The sequence below is a fragment of the Ostrea edulis genome, chromosome 2 (assembly GCF_947568905.1).
Source record: "Ostrea edulis chromosome 2, xbOstEdul1.1, whole genome shotgun sequence".
NCBI classification, from domain to species: domain Eukaryota; kingdom Metazoa; phylum Mollusca; class Bivalvia; order Ostreida; family Ostreidae; genus Ostrea; species Ostrea edulis.
Genome location: NC_079165.1, coordinates 73,888,328 through 73,910,220, shown reverse-complemented (window position 1 = coordinate 73,910,220; position 21,893 = coordinate 73,888,328). Strand labels below are relative to the sequence as shown.

General features: G+C 35.4%; 1 protein-coding gene across 1 annotated transcript in view; it reads left to right on the top strand.

Moving 5' to 3' along the window:
• Positions 1-1,674: 1,674 nt before the first annotated feature.
• The window catches only part of LOC125680364 (protein PALS2-like), a 28,893-nt gene continuing 8,674 nt past the window's right edge, over positions 1,675-21,893 (top strand). The window contains exons 1-9 of the mRNA XM_048919864.2: positions 1,675-1,706; positions 1,793-1,996; positions 2,616-2,798; positions 3,246-3,288; positions 3,393-3,553; positions 6,952-7,092; positions 9,844-9,967; positions 17,678-17,799; positions 20,018-20,176. Coding sequence (XP_048775821.1) covers positions 1,692-1,706; positions 1,793-1,996; positions 2,616-2,798; positions 3,246-3,288; positions 3,393-3,553; positions 6,952-7,092; positions 9,844-9,967; positions 17,678-17,799; positions 20,018-20,176 — 1,152 coding nt within the window. The 5' untranslated portion in view covers positions 1,675-1,691. The remainder of the gene's footprint in view (positions 1,707-1,792; positions 1,997-2,615; positions 2,799-3,245; positions 3,289-3,392; positions 3,554-6,951; positions 7,093-9,843; positions 9,968-17,677; positions 17,800-20,017; positions 20,177-21,893) is intronic.

Sequence of the window (21,893 nt, the reverse complement as noted above, 5' to 3'; positions counted from 1 at the left end):
AATATAAGTACCTGACCACTGGACCATGTCGCCCCTTACTGTGTTTTCTTCAGTAAGATAAATATTGGCGATTGTATGATTTTTCTTTCTATGTAATCCACAATTCAAATTCGGTTGTACTTAAATATTGATTTAAAAAATCGTCTTTAAACCTATGAAAAACACCGTATTCAAAAAATCCTAGTATGATTATGGAGCGTCAAATTCACATGAGCTCAAATAATTGAAGATATCTTCTATTATTTGAAGATATCATCAATTCATTTAATGCACGCAACAATTCAATTAAAGACCTCTTGAAATAATTAATATCTTCAATTCTGAATTATTGCGCGCTTTAATTGAATTGTTGATAGTATTAATTATTCTGCTGAATTGATGAGCGCTATAATTGAATTGTTGCTCTCTTAAAATGAATTGATGATATCAACAATTTAACTAATGCGCACTACAATTCAATTAATGAGGGGAATAATTCAATAAATGCTCGCAATAACTGAATCGTTGCTCTCTTCAATTGAATTGTAGCGCGCATCAATTCAATTGATGCAAGCAATAATTGAATTATCGCCCTCTTCCATTCCATTAATGATATCATTAATTCACTTGATATGCGCAATAATTCTTTTAGAGAGAGCAACTATTAGAGATGTCTTCAATTCAACTTATCCACACCTGAAATGATGATATCTTTAATTAAATGTAAATAGTGTTGCTGTCTTAAAAAGAATTGATGCACGCATAAAATCCTTATATCAAAGCGTTCATATAAAAGCGTTGTAAATAATTAAAGATATCTTGAATTGAATAGATCATCAGTCATACCGAGCTCCAAATGCAATCCTACAGGCAATAGTTTCACCACATTGATTACATGCGCCTCAAATCAATTATTGCTCTCCTCGATTGAACTGATGAGAGCAATAATTGATTTGATGCTCGCATCAATTCAAATATTGTGCGCAATAATTGAATTGATGATATCTTCAAATAATTAAAGATATGTTCAATTATTTGAGTTTATGTTAAATTGGTGCACCATACATATTGGATAGAAGCCGTACGTTTTCGCGACTTTTCAGGTGTTCAAGAAGAGTGTAAAATAACTACAAAATGTGATAAACAGCTGATAAATGGATAATCCACAAACATTTTGTTGGGAAAATACAGAAGGGAGAGGGTTACACGGTGTACTGTTTTTGGTGTCTGTGGTATAAGAAGGCGCCATTATATCATTAATTACATATTTGCTACTTTCAACATACGTCTGTTCAATATGATCGTGCATTCAAGATCTAATTAATATAGTCAATACAGATAAGGAGGTATACTAGAATGTCTAGCTGGGTAGCTCAGTCAGTTGACTGCAAATAAAAGACTTTTTTTCAAAAATGCGTGTCAACTGCTGACCTGTAGATTGTGTCAACTGCTGACCTGTAGATTAAGGGTTCGAGTCCAGCAGGGGATTTAAAAATTGTTTCTTCAGATTACTTTCTACTAAAACTGCATTTTAAAAAAAAATTAATTATTTTTCACTAAATAAAGTAAATCTTAATTTACCAACTTCAAAATAGCATTGTACATTTGTACATATCCTCCACTTTTCTCTCTGGTGTGTTATTCACCTGAGTAAACGAAATGTCTCTTCCTTTCTAGAAAAAGGTTCGGGTTCGATATTTTAAAAATTTACAATGGAGCTGGATGCTGTGAGTATAGTTTTTCTATCATCAACAAAATTTACCCATAAAAGCTGATATTCAATACCGTGTTAATGCTATATACTCTCTTCCAGAGCCCAGGCAACCACGGTGTTACACAAAGAGAGAGATGCATCATAAAGCGCCGAGTAAACAGGGAACACCACAGTAATTTTAATGCAGGCTACATTAACATTGACGAGCAGTACCTCCACAGAACTGGGATAAGAGGTCGAAAAGTCTACATACTGTATTGCCTCATCTTCATTCTTGTTGTTCTGGCACTGCTGAACATATTGGTAAAGTCTAGATTTAATTAAGTGTTAAAATACGATTATTGTAGGCCTGATCGAATTCCTAATGAGTTTCAATATAACAGCAAATTTAATTTTGAATGATGGATAAAAGACAGAGAGACTGTCATTAAATATGTTCAGGGTGAAATAGATATATTTTTTATATCAAAGATTATTAATACTTGATTAAGCTTACAACACATGTTATTCAATTTGTATGCACATACCGTTGCAATTATGAGACTACATCTTTCAAAAAATAATAATTCATTGCTTAATATATATATATATATATATATATATATATATATATATATATATACATACAATTTTTTCAAAAGTCTAAGCATAGGTTACATTCTAAGTTTTTGTTTTTAAAAAAATAATATAGCTCTAGAGTCTTTCTCTGACTTGCATAAGTTGTCTCACTGGATAACTGTGGGGGAATACTTATAGAAATCCTACCATAGAAATCCTGCCCTGGCTAAAGATGGCAGCGCTGCCATCCAGTTACATTAGTGCCAGGATGGTTTCACTACTGTTTGATTAAAGGAACCTTGTAGATTTCAATTGCTATTGCACAGCTGGTACAGTGTAGCTACACAAAACACTTTATGTTCAGATGACAGCTGGGATCCTATACATGCTGAGATTGACCCCAGCAGGAATGGAAATGTTGGAATTTATCCCCAACAACAATCTGCTGCGATTCCTGGCAGATACTACTCTACCTTCAGTCAAAGTGTTCCAGGGAGGTGTAGGCAGCAGGCATGCTTCATCATTACAGATTGATTCTGGCCAGCAGGTATTATTTCAAAAGTATTTTGATACAAATACAAGTTATTTCAGCAGAATTGGAGTTGATATGCTATTAAATTATTCAATTAATCATGTGCTTCATGATATTAAATGGATAAATAAAAGTTTTCATTTTAGTGCCAACCATAATTATATTAGTGCTCTTGGTTCAGTGCCAAAGGCATTAAAATGTGAATCCCACTAATTTCAAGTTGATGTTACAACACCAAGATAGATGTAAATTCTTAACTTGGTAAATATTGATTATGACACCAATTTCAAACTTGAAAATTCATATTTTGAATGATATATTGGAGAATAAGCTTGCCGCTTCATAATTATAGAGCTAAGCATGGGAGGAAACATTTTCAGGTGGATTGGTAATATGATGTCGAACACCTTGCTTTAGTATCTGCAGTTTTTCGATTTTTAAATATTTTTTTATTCTTTGTAGATTATATTAAATGCATCATCTTCTAAAATAAAAGATGTTGAGGGTAAGAAGAAGAAATATTCAACTATACCACTTAAATTAATTCATTTTATGAACAACAGTCAAGATTTGTCATTTTCATATTGGGCTATTTTTTACTATATTTAGGTGGATTAGAACCAAAAAAGATTCAATTTCATTCAGTGGATGAATTTGGTGTTTTGGACCGGGAAACTAAAGCCACTTTATTCTCATCCAAATTTCAAACATGGACCAATGTTCAAAATCCTGGATTAAACCTGCATGTTCCATCTCTCTCCACTGGTCACGTAAGTTGATGAATTTTAAAATACAAACCTGAGTGCTTTCAAAGATCTTTGTGCAGAAATTATTCCTTTATCATCCCCTCGCGATTCACTGTGAGAGGGAAAGTAGTAATGGGACCGTTCGTGTGTGGGTGAGTGTGTTAGTGTGTGACACAGACCTTATAGACACTCTACAGGCCACATTTTATGCTCGATTGAATTTATACTTCACATGTATAGCTTTGTTTTCAAAATAGGAAGAACCCTATTGATTATTTGGTCAAAAGGTCAAAGGCCTAGGTCACTACATGACTTTTTAGAAAAAAGCTAGTAGACATTTTAAAGGCCACATTTTTTGTTCGATTGATTTTTGATACTTCAGATGTAGTCTTGTTATCAAAAGTGGAAAATCCCCATTTGATTTTTTGGGTTCAAAGGTCAAGGTCACTACAGGACTTTATAGAAATTAAACACTCTAAAGACGACATTTTTTGCTCAATTGATTTGATACTTCACATAATTATAGCTTTGTTATCAAAAAGAGGAAGAAGCCTTTTGGTTTTGGGGTCATAAGGTCAATGTCACTACAGAACTTTATAGAAAAAGCTTGTAGACACTAATTGCAGGGGGGATCTGCCTGCCTTGCGTAACTCTTATTGAAAGGTTAGTACAGTTTGAAATATTATGGATATATTTTATCTTTCAAAAATATAGTGCAGTCACAAATATAAAAAGCACCCTTTTAGCTCACCTGAGCCAAATGCTCATATGAGCTTGCCACTTTTCTAATCAAAATTTGACCATGTCATTAACTTTTCATATTTTCATTTTCTTCTCCATATTAAAGTACTGGGCAAATTGCAGTCAAACTTGGTACAAAGCATCCATGGGTGAAAAGGATTCAAGTTGTTTGTGGGTTTTTTTTATCAAATGAAGGGTCATGCCCCTTGCAAAGGGGAGATACTCAAGAAAAGAGGATGGGGTCATTAAAAAATTTTCATCTGAAAAAACACTGGGCCAGAAAAGTTGAAATTTACATGAAAGCTTGATGACATAGAGTAAATTCATATTTTTTCAAATCATGTCTCCCAGGTTAAGGGTTGGGCCACAATAGGGGAACAAAGTTATGGAGATATATAGGGAAAACCTTTTAAAATCTTCTTCTTGAGAACCACTGTGTCAGAAAAGATTAAATTTACATGAAAGCTTCCTGACATATATACTAGATTCAAGTGGGGATGAAAGTTTTACATAAAGATATATTGGAAATATCTTCTTCTAAAGAACCACTGGGCCAAAAAAAAAAAATTACGTGAAAGCTTCATAACAGAATAGATTCAAGTGGGCCACAATAGGGTATCAAAGTTTTACATGCAGATATATAGAAAAACATTTTTAGAATTTTATTCTCAAGAACAACAGGACCATGGAAAGGCATGTTTAAATGTGCAAGTATCCCTAGATAGTGCAAATTCAATTTTGTTCAAATTATGGGCCTCCAGGGATAAGGTGGGGTTGCAGTAAATTACATAGGAATAAATAGGAAATCAATTAAAGCAAATTATTTTCAAGAGTAGTAGGACCACACTAAGCCATATCCAGACACAAATGAATATGTGGATTCAAGGGTTTTATTTATGCCCCATGCAACTATTGTGGAGGACATTGTTTTGTCCTCTCTGTCTGTCTATCCAAAACTTTAACCTTGCTCATAACTTTTGAATGGTGAGTGATAGAGTTCTCATTTCATATGCACATTCCTTGTGAAAAGATCCATTTTTTGTACCAAAGCTTTTAATCTTTTGACCTTGACCTTGAAATTTGACCTACATTTAAAAGAATCTAATGTATTCAATATCTCCTGAACTATTTAATTAAGGCTTTCATAATTTGCATATAGATTCCTTATGGTAAGGCTTTACATTTCATTTATGATCTTTGGCATTGTGATCTTGACCTTGGAGTTTGACCCAAATTTCAAAACTTTAATCTCACTCATAACTTTTGAATGGTGAGCAATTGGGCTTTCATATTTCATACATGCGTTTCTTGTAAGAAAACATTTTTTTTTTGTACCAAATATCTAGCCTTGTGACCTTTATCTTGGATTTTGACTTGTGACCTTTATCTTGGATTTTGACTTTTAAGAGAAGTTAATCTAAACAATTCCTACTGAACTGTTTAAGGTTGGGCTTTTATATTTTGTATATTTATTTCTTTATTTCCATCTTCTGATCCGCACCGCTTCATATAAACCCTTGAGCAAATAGGCAGAGTAAGACGGGTTTGCTAGTGCGCCATCTAGTGACATTACACATTTATGAACTTCATTGACCTATGCTATTGACTAATCAGAGAGCACATATTAAACAAGGATAGCAAGACCAAATGGAACTACATTAGCTTATGTTATTAAAAAAAATTCTTTCACGTCAACATGACTTGTTATAAAGTTCACAATTAAACAAGTATCTGCAACATTCTACTTCATATATTCAGTTTCAGCTAAAGATATTCAAATACAAAGTATTTGCTTAACCACTGACAGTAAACTGGAGTCTCAAGGTTAACAGAACCACGTAGTTTTCTGTGTAAGATTAAGTTTCCAGTATGATAAAACAATGTTTCTGATTGAATCATGTGTCTTTTATTGAGGCCAATCGGAGAATCAGATTTTTAACCTGTCTTATTCGGTCAAGGGTTTATTTGAAACGAGCGGATCAGAAACCCCTGATTCAGGATGATGATTATAGCAAGACCTTACATTTCATACCATGATTTTTTTTTCACTTTGAACTTTGTATCATGGTTATATCAGGACTCTTTGGGGCTAGATTGGGAGCCACAATATGGGGTAAAAAAAAATTCATGGAAAGAAAGATTGAAGAAAATCTTTAAAGATAAAAATCACAACAGCTGAACAACAGCAGGGCCAAGGTAACTCAGGGAAGCTATGTGGCCCATGGGCCTCTTGTTTATTATTTGATATTATTTGTGGAAACAGTTAACCCTCATGTATTTCCAAAATTAGAATTTATTTTTGTCCTCCGCCACAATGCAGAAGGGGACATAGAAATACTGATGTCTGTACATGTATGTCCGTCTGTCCATGCATCCGTCAGGCTAACTGGACGCAACTTCTCAGAAACCACTCAATGGATTTTGTTCAAATTTTACAGGATTGTTAGTCACCATATGTGCACCGCCATTTTAAATCAACCAATTTTACAGGAGTTATGGGACTTTGTTGAATTTTAACATACTGCACTATTTGTGGACGTCACTCTTAGGATCCTGCTGTACGGATTTTGTTCAAATTTTATAGGATTGTTAGTCACAATATGTAGCTGATCATAATATGCCACAATTTCGATTCTACACATGTTACAGGTGTTACGGCATTTTGCGTGTCAATGTTTCAGATACAGAGTAAGGCAGGAGTGGACAGATTGGTTATGGAGGCTAATAGTATGTACTTGACTGGGATGGAAGGTTTTGACATGCTGTCCCAGGACAAACACATTCACATCAACACTGGTCACAGTCTTCTTATCCAGTCCAAGGTAGGTAACTCGGTTGTCTCATTTCAAAGTTAGATCTTTTTAAGCTATATCACCCCTTCTTACTATGATTAGAGTAAAGTCCTTTTTAGCTCACCTGAGCCAAAGGCTCAAGTGAGCTTTTCTGATCAAAATTTGTCCGTTGTCTGTCGTCGTCATAAACTTTTCACTTCTTCGATTTCTTCTCAAGAACCGCTGGACCAATTTCAACCAAATTTGCCACAAAGCATCCTTGGGTGAAGGGCTTTCAAGTTTGTTCAAATGAAGGCCCATGTCTTTTTCAAAGGAGAGATAATCACAAAAATGCAAAAATAGGGTGGGGTCATTTAAAAATCTTCTTCTCAAGAACCAATAGGCCAGAAAAGCTGAGATTTACATGAAAGCTTCCTGACATGATGCAGATTCAAGTTTGTTCAAATCATGGCCCCCGGGGGTTGGATGGGACACAATAGGGAATCAAAATTTTACATACTAATATATAGGATAAATCTTTAAAAATCTTCTTCTCAAGAACCACCGAGCCAGAAAAGCTGAGATTTACATGAAAGCTTCCTGACATGATGCAGATTCAAGTTTGTTTAAATCATGGCCCCTGAGGGTATGATGGGGTCACAATAGGGGATCAAAGTTTTACATACAAATATAGGAAAAATCTTTAAAAAAAATTCTTCTCAAGAACCACCGATCCGGAAAAGCTGAGATTTACATGAAAGCTTCCTGACATGATGCAGATTCAAGTTTGTTAAAATCATGGCCCCCAGGGGTTGGATGGGGCCACAATAGGGGATCAAAGTTTTACATACAAATATATACATGTAGGAAAAATCTTCTTCTCAAGAACTACTGAGCCAGAAAAGCTGAAATTTACATGAGAGCTTCCTGACATAATGCAGATTCAAGTTTGTTCAAATCATGGGCCCCTGGAGGTTGGATGGGGCCACAATAGGGGATCAAAGTTTTACATACAAATATATAAGGGAAAATCTTTAAAAATCTTCTTCTCAAGAACCACTGAACCAGAAAAGCTGATATTTACATGAAATTTTTCTAACATATTTCAGATTTCAGTTTGTTAAAATCATGGCCCCCAGGGGTAGGATGCCATCACAAGGGGGGATCAAAGTTTTGGATACAAATATATAGGGAAAATCTTTAAATATGAGCCAAGGTGACTCAGGTGAGCCCTTGGGCCTCTTGTTTGAGTCCTATTTACTATGGTATTCATAAACTTTTCAAAGATACAGCTTAAAACAATTCCTAAAATTGCTGCATCTGGGGGGAAAATGATACAGCTTAAGCAATTCTTAAGATTCTTATTGCATCTTGGGAAAAATAAAATAAATGCCAATGCCTGATTTAAGTTGGTATAAACAAGAGCTCCATAAGGTGGGACATATCCCCTCACAATGAGTGTCTACAAACGTATTCTACAAAGTCTTGTAGTGACCTTGACATTTTTATCCCAAAATCAATAGGACTCTTCCTCTCTTGATAACAAAGCTACATGTGAAGTATCAAATCAATCGAGCAAAAAAATGTGGCCTGTAAAATGTCTACAAGCTCAGTGTTACACACACTCACTCACATACTCATCCACACACGAACAGTCCCATTATTATATGCCCTCTCGCTATTAATTGTAAGGGGATAAAAAGCCAGTAAAAAAGTTTTTTCAAATATAAAAGATTGTAATTTATGATACGAAAGAGTAATACAAAGTATTCTGCATGAAAGTTATCACCACTGAGATAGATGTAGTCTTTTCATTGGCTGAAAATACAGAATGCATTCCGAGTGGGTGATGGAGATGAATATAGGTGAAGCATTTCTTGGCACTTCTCTATACAATGTACTTCTTCAGATTTTTTGAGCTGCAGATTTTTATCCATTTATGCATAGTTTAGTTTGAACTGCAATTTTTGTATCCCTCCTCCCCAACCATTGCACATGATAAGGAGATGCTGCAAGTTTCAGTATGTATATTGTATGGAGGGTTGCCATTTTCACAGTTTACCACTCAGTTAGGGGTGAATCGATATATCGAAATGCACCGGTATACGCATGTCCAGAGATATGAAATACGGTGTTTCGATGTAACGATACGATATAGTGTCGGGTTTAAAAATAGCCCTTTTAATAGTCGGGATCGAAGTTCATAATTTAAAAATGGCTTCTAACAGGAACACAATTCCTCAGACCATTCTCTCACCAGAGGGCGCGCTACGCAAGCTTCACTGGGGCGTAGCGTAACGCCCTCTGGTGAGTGATTGTTCCTCAGACTTTAATACCCGCTTTTACATTGTGACATCAGAGGTTCCTCAGACTTTAATCCCCGCTTTTACATTGTGACATTGGTGTTTCCTCAGACTTTAATTGTCATTGTTTGTTTTGTTATGAAATAAAAGATATTAAACCACTTCATTTTTTAAAATTTTGATATTTTACTTCAGAAAATGCTTAACTACATTGTAAATCCAATATATCGGATATCGCATAAGAAAATATTGTATTGTATCGTATCGGAAAATTTTGAGCAATACACACCCCTACACTAAGTTGCATTTTTAATAGTATGGCAGCTATGAAAAACTGCTTTTCCTTCTCTTTGTGTGAATACAAAAGTACATGTAAAAATGAAGAAGTTGTCAAGGCATTGGAAGTGTGCACTTTGAGTGTAGCATTGTGTTGAATATACATGTACCTGCTATCTATTCATTTCAAAGAATTTTAAAAAATTCTTTTGGTCAATTTTAGGTGGGTAATATCAACATTGAAGCATCCAACCATGTATTCATCAGCAAGGATATCCAAAACAGCAGCCAGTTCTCTCCCAACTCTAGCATACTAGTGTACAAAGTGTGTGTTTGCATGCCAAGTGGTGGACTGTACATTGTTGAATCTGGGTCAAACTGTACAGTTGGTACTGGTGTGTGCCTGTAAAGATAGCTCTCTTGACTGAAAAGATGCTTTACAATTCCATACTTGGATGGTGAAGAACATCACCTTGAAAAGCTCATAATATGCATATACACTGTACATGTATACCTTATTACAGTATTGAACATTTTATATCAATGTTTTATTAGGTGGCATTAGATTTTGCTAAATCATATTTTTAGATATATATATTTTTCTTCATTAAATATACAAATATCAAAGAGAACATAGAACATTATATTCATCTACTTGTGTGTACTTATATATATATATTGCATTTTCCGTCCATTGTGGAAGTTTGTACATGTATGGCATTCACACAGAATGCTGTAAGTAATATCCTATGTACATGTATTTTTATACAGCATTTATCATTATTGGACAAGTTTGACATATTGCTTTTTGCCTTTATTGTTGTTGACATCGTTAATGTAGTTATCAATCCAATTAAATCCATTCAAAGAGTGCAACAATTCATTTGGAGAGGGATATAATTCCAGTTTTTTTTTAAAAATCTGTAATAAATCTACAATTCTTAGTAATACAACTTTAATTCATTTATAAAAGGATAATCTGATTGAATTTCAGAGATCTCAAATTCATTTTAAAGATGTCTTTAGTTGAATTAAAGTGTGTTCTAATTTATCAGAAGAGAGCTGCAATTGATACTCCAAATTAATCATAGAATGCCAAATGAGCATAATATACCGAAGTAATTTAAATTTTCTATTATTTAACGACATCTTCTACTGAATTCATGATATCGTCAATCGTAGAAGTGGAATTCATTTTGAGATCTCTAATTGTATTAAAGCACTCTCTTGATTTAAAGGTATTTATGTACAGTTGCATCAGAAATCTCACTGAATAAAACAAAAATCAAAAACATTCGAAATGTATTTAACATTTTATTATGATTTAGAGAAATTGCAGAAAATGGTAAATTTTGTGATGTTTTTAGAAATGGCCATAAATATTTCAATGTTGCAGACACATACACAGTTGTATTTTCACAAGACATCCCTTCATATATGTTTAAAATTATGTACAATAAGTTTATAAGACATTTGAATTATTTTAATATTTTCAGTAGCAGATATTTAATTATACTCCTGTGAAAAAATGTATTTTCTAAAATTTCTCTAACTAGCATGAGCACAGATTTTTGGCCATTTAATGCAATTCATTTTACATATAAAACTAAATGCTGTCATAAGACAGTAATAACCGCGTGCAAGTGATTGCCTTTATTGAATATACATATACCAGTGCTCTCCATTGTATTTGTGTAATTAGCAAAGAAGCCACAATAGTTACCATATAACATACCGTGTATATTTCTTGCTGTATATGTCGAGATGCATTGAGTATTCCGTTGGGAAAGTACCCTGGGATCATCCCAAATCCTATTTTATAATTGTTTAGTTTATTATTATTATTGGCGTTGGTGGCCTAGTGGTTAGGCCGTCAGACTCTCGACCGAAAGATCGTGGGTTCGAGTCCTGGCCGTGGCAGTGCTGACGTTGTGTCCTTGGGAAAGGCACTTTACATGAATTTCCTCACTCCACCCAAGTGTAAAAGAGGTACCTAGCTATAGACAGTGAAAGATATTGTTAGAATGTTAGTGCTCTAGCCTTGTAATGGCAGCTTGCACTGTATGCTTCCTAGGAGGCTGAGAAAGTTCTAGATTGATATAAGGTCTGCCGGGGTAATAATGTACATTGATTATTGTAAAGCGCTTATTGTACATTGATTATTGTAAAGCGCTTTGAGCAGCATACGCTGGATAAGGCGCTATATAAAACCAATCATTATTATTATTATTAAACCGTTCAGAGACATTTCATTGGTATAATTGTTGAAATATATTTAAAACAAACGATATATTCCTGCTGCACATATCAAGATGCATTTAATATTCTGATAGGCATTCACACATACACACACACACACCATAATTTTTTATGTGCCAGTCATTGAACAGGACATGTTTTGTGCTGTCCAAATATCTGACTGGCTGTCTGTCTGAGGTCACGTTTTCCTGACTTTTTTCCGTAACATATGTATGTACAGCTTTGAAATTTGGTGACAATGTGAGTTTGCATTTCAGCTGCATTGGTGCACCTTGACCTACTTTAGGGCTATAAGTAGGTCAAGCAGTATTAAGGACTTTTTATTTACAGATACAGGTATTGCCCTGAAATTTAGTCACAAACTTCCTCTCCGAGGAATACAAGTTCAGTTTGTATTTCAACTGAGTGACCCATCCATCCATGACCTACATTAGGGCTTGAAGTAGGTCAAACAGTTTTGCAGGCTTTTTTTTTTTTTATTGAGAAAGATATTGCTCTGAATTTTAGTCACAGGCTTCCTCTTGGAGGAATACAAGTTCAGTTTGCATTTGAGCTGGATTTGTCCATCCTTGACCTACTTTTGGACTGAAAATAGGTCAAATAGTTTTCCACACTTTTTTCATTTAACAATTACAAATGTCCTGAAATTTAGTCACAAGGTCAACCAGTTTTCCAGATTTTTTCGTTATTGATACAGATATTGTCCTGAAATTTTGTCAAAACCTCTGTGTCAGAGAAAAACATAATCAGTTCACATTTCAACTTCATTCATGCACCATGACCTACTTTGGGATAAAAGTAGGTCAAATGGTTTCCTGGACTTCTTTTTTTTATTATCATAAATAGAGATTGCACTGACATTTTGTCACTTCACTCTTAGGGAAATACATGATCAGTTCACATGTCAGATAGATTGGTGCACCATGACCTACTTTGAGGCTTTTCTATTCAGAATGTGTTTGGTATCCAGAGTGCATAATATGCTTCCAGGTTGAATTTCACTGTCCGACGGGCGTATATTGTACCGTTTGTGGTACTCTTGTTCATTGTTCAAATATCTTGAAAATGGTTTAGATTCCAACCCTTAAAGCAAATACATGTATATTCTTGTTGCATGTGACACAATGTACTGCTTGAGCACCAGGTTTTTCGATTTTTCACCCCATTTGCCCCTAAAGTTGAAAAGAAAATTCCAAAAATTAACTGCACATCTAAAGGACACCACTAATCATCTCCAAAAAGATGATTTGGCTACAGCATAAAATGTAAGGAGTTCTAAGAACCAGGTTTCTCAATAGAAAATGTGTCGTTTTTCAACCCCCTTTTGGCCCACAGAATGAAAATTCTTAAACCTAATTAAACATCTCTAGGACATCACCAATTACCTTCCAAACTGTGTAAAATCAGAGACATACATGATGTTATACTGGCCTCGATGTCTGATGAAATATAAGAGTTCTAGGAGCGGGGGTTTTGCAGAAAAACGTATTTGGCCCCCCAGGGTGAAATGACAATTCCGAAAACTTCTTTATTGTCTACAGGGCACCAACACACATTCTTCCAAAATATGTTTGTCTACTGCGTAAAATGTATGAGGGGTTCTGGGAACCAGGTACGGAATCTTTTTCCTGACAAAAACATTTGTTTTTTATCTCAATTTGCCCCCAAGGTAAAATTGAACATTTTAAAAACTTTTATTGCAAATCAACAGGACACCAATTATCATATTCCAAACGATTAATTGGTAACTGCTAAAATAAAGAATGAGTTTTGAGGAAGAAGTGTGACAAAAACGGACGGATCAGGGTAACAACAATATATATATACCCGAACTTGAGAAAAGGGCGGGTATTCACATTCTCATTTTACAAGACACCCTACTAATCACTAAACGTGTGTGTGTGTGTTATTAAGCACTTTATGTCATTTGTTTCACTCTTAACGAACATAAAGCATTTATAAAAGAAACACAAACACGCTAAATTGGATGTGAGGCGCTTTTATGTGCAGTTTAATTATTTCAAATAATTCAATACACGATAAAAAGTATAATCTGTCCGTACACTTCTCTCTGCATTTTACAAATAAAGAGTAGCAAAATTATAATAACATGTACATAGCGATGGCGGGCGGGTAGGTGGGGCTTGTGTTTCTGTCTGTTCTCTATACGGAAATCGCCTATGACACCTTGTAAAAACGTCCAGACTGCACGAGAAAGTGTCTTCGAATGGCTTTACCTGCACGGGCCCAAATAGTCCGTGTTATAAATATTAAATGTCACCTAACTAGGTGACCATGCAAATAGCCAATAGATGCAAGAAAAGACATACACGTACGCGTGTTTGAGTATCTTCAAGAAATACATAACAATAACCAACGACACAAAAAATATGAAATTGTCATAGCATCCCTCCTTCAAGATGACAATATTTACATTGAAGCGAGAGCCAAGTTCAGCTAGTAATAAGAACGAAGACAAACTAGCACTAAAACAAAACTACAAAGCTGCTAGGAAAAATAGGGCGCGTACCTGGTTTATCTGACATAGACCTGGACCTGATTTATCTGACATAGACCTGGTAAAAGGTTTCTCTGACACGGACCTGGTACCTAGTTTATCTGACACTGACCTGGTACCTAGTTTCTCTAACACGGAGCTGGTTTCTCTGACACGGACCTGGTACCTGGTTTCTCTGACATGGACCTGACCCATGGTTTATCTGACACGGACCTGATACCTGTTACTTGGTTTCTCTAACACGGACCTGGTACCTGATTAATCTGACACGGACCTGGTACCTGGTTTATCTCACACGCACCTGGTTTATCTGACAGGGACTTGGTTTATCTGACACGGACCTGATTTCTCTGACACGGACCTGGTACTTGATTTATCTTACAGGGACCTGACCCCTGGTTTATCTAACACGGACCTGGTTTATCTGACACGGACCTGATACCTGATTTATCTGACACGGACCTGGTTTATCTGACACGGACCTGGTTTATCTGACACGAACCTGGTACCTGATTTATCTGACACGGACCTGGTTTAACTGACACGGACCTGGCCCCTGGTTTATTTGACATGGACCTGGTTTCTCTGACACGGACCTGACCCCTGGATTATCTGACACGGTCCTGATTCCTGGTTTAACTGACACGGACCTGGTTTCTCTAATACGAACCTGGTATCTGGTTTAACTGACACGGACCTGGCCCCTAGTTTATCTGACACGGACCTGGTTTATCTGACACGGACCTGGTTTATCTGACACGGACCTGGTTTAACTGACACGGACCTGGCCCCTGGTTTATCTGACACGGACCTGGCCCCTAGTTTATCTGACACGGACCTGGTTTAACTGACACGGACCTGGTTTAACTGACACGGACCTGGTACCTGGTTTATCTGACACGGAGGTATAAAAATATGTCTGTTCCGAACGAGAATCGCCGAACATGGCGAAAATGTAATGAAATATGGATCATGTATACTTAGATATTCATCGTTGAATACATAATTCAATGATTCCGAGCATTAATTGAATTGATGCATGCATTATTTGAATCAAATCATCATTTTTTTCCCCAGAGAGCAACAATTCAATTATACCACTCGTCAATTAAGCAGAATAATCAATGCTAGATAAATATCACCAATTGAATTAATGCGCGCAATAATTCAGAATTGAAGATATTCATTAATTGACTGGGAAATTTTTAATAGAATAATAATTTGAATATAAGAATTTAGCTTAGATATGCAGAGGTGGAAAATTATTATAGATTCCATAGCCCTAATGGGGCTAGTGATACATTAAGGAGGTAATATACCATATCGTCAAAATGGCTGACTTTCTTTTAAAACATGAAAAATATCGATACAATGTATCAGCAATATTTGCCTATTCCTTTTAGATTTGATTGCCAAGTTGAGTAATTCAGTGGGTTATATAGTATGTCAACTGCTGGACTGTATATCGTGGGTTCGAGTCCAACAGGGGTTTCAATTTCTTTCTACAATAAAAACAAAATACATATCCTCCACTTTTCATCCACATCAATATTTTTTAGTATATTCAGGTGACCAATACCCTCTCTCTCTCTCTCTCTCTCTCTCTCTCTCTCTCTCTCTGCTACCTCTTGTATTGAAATTATAACTAACAAAGCAAACATATTGTGTTCCGTACGCATTTCCATTTCCATAAGCCCAGGGCTTGATCATACATGATATTTAGCGCTATCAAATACGTTTTGATGACAATCACAATTTTGAAACACTATTATGTGCGGCTGAAAGCACAGGGGAAAAAACTTGTATTATCAATCATGGACGAATGATATACAGAATTGGATCATAATCATGTGACTGCGTGTCTGACATATTCAAATTTAATGCATCAATGATAAATATTAAATTCCCAATGACAATGAATAGTTTTAATAAAAAGAACTGCAAAGGATTTTCCCCGTAAATAGCTGGAGCGGCCTTTTAGTATAAACTTTAAGTTAAAGTTTAACGGAAGAAGTATCGTTTATCTGGTGACATCTTCTGTGCAAAAGAACAAAGATAATCAGTAAATTAACAAAATACACTTTTGAATTTTTCTGAAAAGCAAAATACTCATTGATTTGAAAATCAGGGAGTAAATACTCTTTGTGGGAAAAAATTTATCTGGAGCTCTGCTCTATAATCTGTGTGTTTAAAAAAGGGAGGGGCGGGGGGCAAATGTACGCTTGCAAGCTTCAAATAACTCGGGTTCGGTAGACGACATTAGGCGATGTGCCAAAAATAATAACCAATAAAAAGTGTGCTTGCATATATACCGCAACAGGTGAAGTTTCAATTGCACAGGTAAGACTTTTATTACTTATTTTGGAGTCTAACAAACATTTTTAAGGTTTTTCTTTTGCATTGCATATAAACACATAAGGAAACAACTTTACACTTTTTGAACAAGTTTGGATTTATGCAGCAAATGATTACAACGTAAATAAACTTCGCTTGTGTACAAATTCCATCGCCTCTAAACAAAATATGGCCGTGAAACAGGAAGTAACTTTATGCAAAATCGTCTAATCGCACCCCATTTGTACAAGGTACTCAATCCATGCTGTCAGAAGTGATAGATTGTTATTATCAAATCGAAATGTACAAACGTTTCACTGCGCACGAAATATATTGATGTGGCCACTGGTGAATTGCATAGAGTAGAATCTACATACATGTATCTCTATTCATCTATGCTAAAACTTTAACATTTAACCAACCATGCAGATATATTTTTGTCAAATTCTGTTTTTGCAGGACTTCATCAAAAAGCTAAAATGCCAGCAGCCACACGAGAGGCCTCAGAGTCAGGCTTAGGTAAGATATTGCTAATGATTGATTAATGTGTGAGTCAGGTCAGGTATTGGAAATTTCATGCTAATTAAGGTGTGGTATGTCACAGATTATATCCAAAATTATTGATTTTTTATTATGACCAGGTATTGTTTTGCATGATCAGAAAGTCAATACGCATGTAAACCATTGTTACTAGGTAGAAGAATGTCAGTACTCTTATTCAATATTTGCATCTAGTATTATCAAATGTAAATAATTCAGGTGCCCTTTTTTCAGTAATTTCTTTTCAGTTTGTGTGTTTCATTGAAATATATATCTAACACACACTGTTGTTTATGCCAAAACATAATTTTAAAAAGATTTATGTAATTCAAATCTCAATGATTGTGCACTGTGTTACTGTGTCATGTAACGTGTTGGATTAATGTCCGTGAAATTTACCTTTCAGTCTCTATTCACAAACTGAAGAGTAATCTTGGGGAAATTGGAGATATTTTGGAAGCTGACCAAGATGATTTGGATTTTTTGAAAAAGTTTCTAAACAATCCTGCTCTTAAAAACATACTACAGGTAATGATACAGTATCTTATGTCATAAATTGTGTTTAGTGCAGTACCAAGACTTGTTTTGGGATGGAATAAATTATTATGCCCCTGTAATCAGAGGTTCAGGGTCTGTCTGTTTGTCTGCAAAAACTTGAACCTTGACCATAACTTTTCAATGGATAGTGATGGGGCTTAGTCATATTTCATTGTGTATAGTCCTTGTTACACAGTCAGGGGCATAATGCAAACATGTAATATTTGAAAAATAACATACTAAATAAGTTATTTTACTCAAACAGAAACATTTTTTTAAAGTAACTCATTATTGTTATTATTTTTTTTTTTATCTTGGATGGTCATTGATTTCATCTAAAATCTTTGGGTTTTGTTTTAGGTCTATTGCATTTAGTTTAGTGGCGTCGATGGCCTAGTGGTTAGGCTGTCAGACTCTCGACCGAAAGGTCGTGGGTTTGAGTCCTGACCGTGGCAGGGCCGACGTTGTGTCCTTGGAAAAGGCACTTTACACGAATTTCCTCACTCCACCCAAATGTAAAAGGGGTACCTGGCTATAGACAGTGAAAGATATTGTTAGAATATAACATTGTTAGTGCTCTAGTGCCTGTAACGGCAGCTTGCACTGTATGCTTCCCAGGAAGCTGAGAAAGTTCTATATTGATATAAGGTCTGCCAGGGTAATAATGTATTGTAAAGCTGCTTTGAGCAGCATATGCAGGAAAAGCGCTATATAAAAACCAAAATTGTAAATTTCAGGATCCCCGGGGTAGGGATTCTTACCCCAGGGCGGGGTCAAACTTCGTATATATGTGCAAAACATATGAATAATATCTGCTTTAATGCTATTGATACTAAATGGATATTTAGAAGGAGTAAGTAGTCCTTTACCTAAATTATAAATTTCATGATCCTAGTGGGTAAGGGTTTGGTTTTAGGGTGGTGTCAAAATTATTTCAATGATTTGAAGGACTTCTTTAAGTTTGCTGATACTGTATAAAATCTAAATGCATATTTAGGAATAGCAGAAAAGGATGTATAAAAAATTGTGAATTTCACAACCCAGGGTTTTGATTCTAGGATGAGTCCAAATATTAGTCATATAGTTTAATGAACTATCGTTTAATGTTCATTAAACAATACATGTAAAGCCTTTCATCAGTGTATGCACTTTTGAGGGCATTGAAGTTTCAAGAACACATCTTGTTTTTTACTGTTGCTGAATATTAGAACTTAGCTTAGATATTCAGAACAGGAAATTTTTTCTAGATTTCATAGCCCTTGGAAGTAGTGATACTTTTAACTTTCACTCGGGTGACTGATAAGGCCTGTGGGCCTCTTGTTTGTGTGGGTTTTTTTTCTTGTATTTCCACCGATATACTGTATATTGCATTCTGGGATTCAGGATGTAAAAGATGTGCATGGTGCACAGACTTCAATCGACAGTTGTCAATGGGGGCATGTAGCAGACAGGGCTTAGTAGAATTTTACTTGTTATCATGAAGTGTTATTTACTTTTCTGGGTGAAATTTTTGTTGACAAATTAACAATTTTTCCCACTTTTACATAGGCTTTGAATACTTTTCTTGAATGCCCCTTTAAGCAAGGTTTTAAATAAAAGAAACATGTGGGTTTGTCTTGGTGCACCCGCAGAAATATGTGATGACGTGAAGTGAGAGGGGTTGACATAAAATAACGTAAACAAGTTAGCAAAACACAACCTGTTTGATTTATTAATGAAGAAAAGAGTACCACACAGTATCTGATGAAGGACAGGAGCAAAGAGAGGTAACTCATTGTTACAATAAAAAACCAACTAACATTTGCATTATTTTTCTAATGACCTCTTAGCATTGTCCCCCTGACTGTGCAAGCTGTTCTTTCTTTTGGTACCTGAATTTTTGACCTTGTGACCTTCACCTTGGAGTTTGACTTACTTTTGAAAAACTTTAATCTTGGCTATAACCTTTGAATGAGTGATAGGGTATTTTACATGTATTTTTGGCCTCTTGACCTTGGGGTTTGACCTACTTATAAAAAAAAATTAACCTTGGTCATAACTTATATTTCCCATATGTATTCCTTGTGACAAGACCTTTCTTTTGTACTAAAATTTTTGAAACTTTGATCTTGGAGTTTGACCATATGGGGTGGGGGTGGCATCATTGTTTCACAAATGCAGTTGGTTTTATATATATGTAGTATTTATAAGTTCTATGTTCATTTATTAGGTAAAAGATAAATTAGAAGATGAAAATCCCCTGGAGCCTGTGACAGAGGAGAGTGCAGGAAAGCTGGCGACTGATGCAGTCAATGTCCTTGGGCCGTCATTGGATGACAATGAACAGGCTCAAGAACTAGAGGACATTTTGTCCAATCCTCACCTAGGGGTATGTATACTTAGCATCAGTAAATTTCTCATCTCTGTTTGAGAACCGAGTGTGTAACATTAGGCCATTCCAATTTTTTTTTTATATTTAGCGTCCACCCAGCTAGAATCAAAATCTGATCTTTCTATAAAAAAAAAACAAAAAAAACCCCACAAATCAGTGGAAACATTTTCAGTGTATTAATAAAATTATTATCAGCAATTGAGTATTTTCTCTCCAAACAACTTTTGATCATGATCGATCAATGCACTTTACTCCAACTAAAGTTGTATCTTTGTTGTATTTTGTTCTGTCATTGTAATTTAGCTCTCAGCTCTCTATGTTATACAACACATCAAAGAGAGAATGTAGACGAATAGACCTTGTCTTAGATGAAGGAATGTGTATTGTATATAATGGTCACACATATCATTTGTAATTGTTCGGCCAATAGTGCTTTTCCCCATTCAAAAATTCAAAATTGTAAGATTTTAGTGATAAAGTCATTTTTTAAATGCCAGTTTCCCCTGATGACTAGGTCTTGACCAAACCAAGATGCATATTTAAAACTTTTTATGAAGTTCTCCCTAACCTTCAAATAATTGTGCTTGTTCAATTTCTTTTATCATTTCTTGAATCAGTACTCTGAATAATAAATGATTACTCTTGAATCAACTACAGACAATAGCCAGCCCTTATCCACCCCCAAGTCTATAAGTGCAGTTACAAAAGAATATAGAAAACACAATATGTATGTGTTTCATTTTAAATCAATTGATTCCTTAAACAGAGCCTTGGGTGCACTCCTAAACTTGCCTGAAAAAGTAACTCATATAGTAAGGCCAATATCTTTTCTGGTGTAACTTTCAGAACATACCAATCAAGGTCAATTTGTTTCGAATTGATTGACAATCAATTTGAATCAAACCAACCTGAAGTTTACTAATCCCATGGGGGTCTGGATTAGAATAGGTCCTCAGTACCCTTATCATGAGAGGAGACGAAATGGGATTGTCCTTTGGATGAGACCGCAAAAATGTAGGCCCATGTCACAGCATGTGTGTATGATAAAGATCCATCCCTTCTTAAAGGCCGCAGCCCTTCACTGGGAATGGTTACGTCTCCATATGAGTGAAAAATTCTCAAGCAGGACTTTAAACAGTATAAAACCACTCAACTACATGAACTGCACCTATTTTAGCATTGAATGCGGTTTTCATACTACTGCCGCTTCCCAGTACTTGCAATATATATTCAAAAGATGTAGATTTTTATTACAATATCAAATTACATCATTTACATGTAAGAGATTAGATTAGGTTTTCAGCACCCCTGCTTGTCGTAAGAGATGACTAAATGGGGCGGTCCTTCGGATGAGACTGCAAAAAACCGAGGCCCTGTGTCACAGCAGGTGTGGCACGATGAAGATCCCTCTCTGCTGTGAGTGCTGAGCATAGGCCTAAATTTTGCAACCCTTCACCAGCAATGGTGATGTCTTCATATGAGTGAAATATTCTCGGGAATTAAACAATATACAACCAACTGAAGGACCCGCAACTCTCACTTCTAATTGTCGTGCATCAGTCATAAGAGAGAGAGCGTGAACACCATGGTCATCATGTGTATTCTAGTATTTTTAGGATTTTGATTCGGATCAAAATTAGACATGAAACGTAATTGAAAAGCATTCTAATATACTTTTCCCCCCCTGGTGAATGTGTGTGTTTTTTTTCAATTT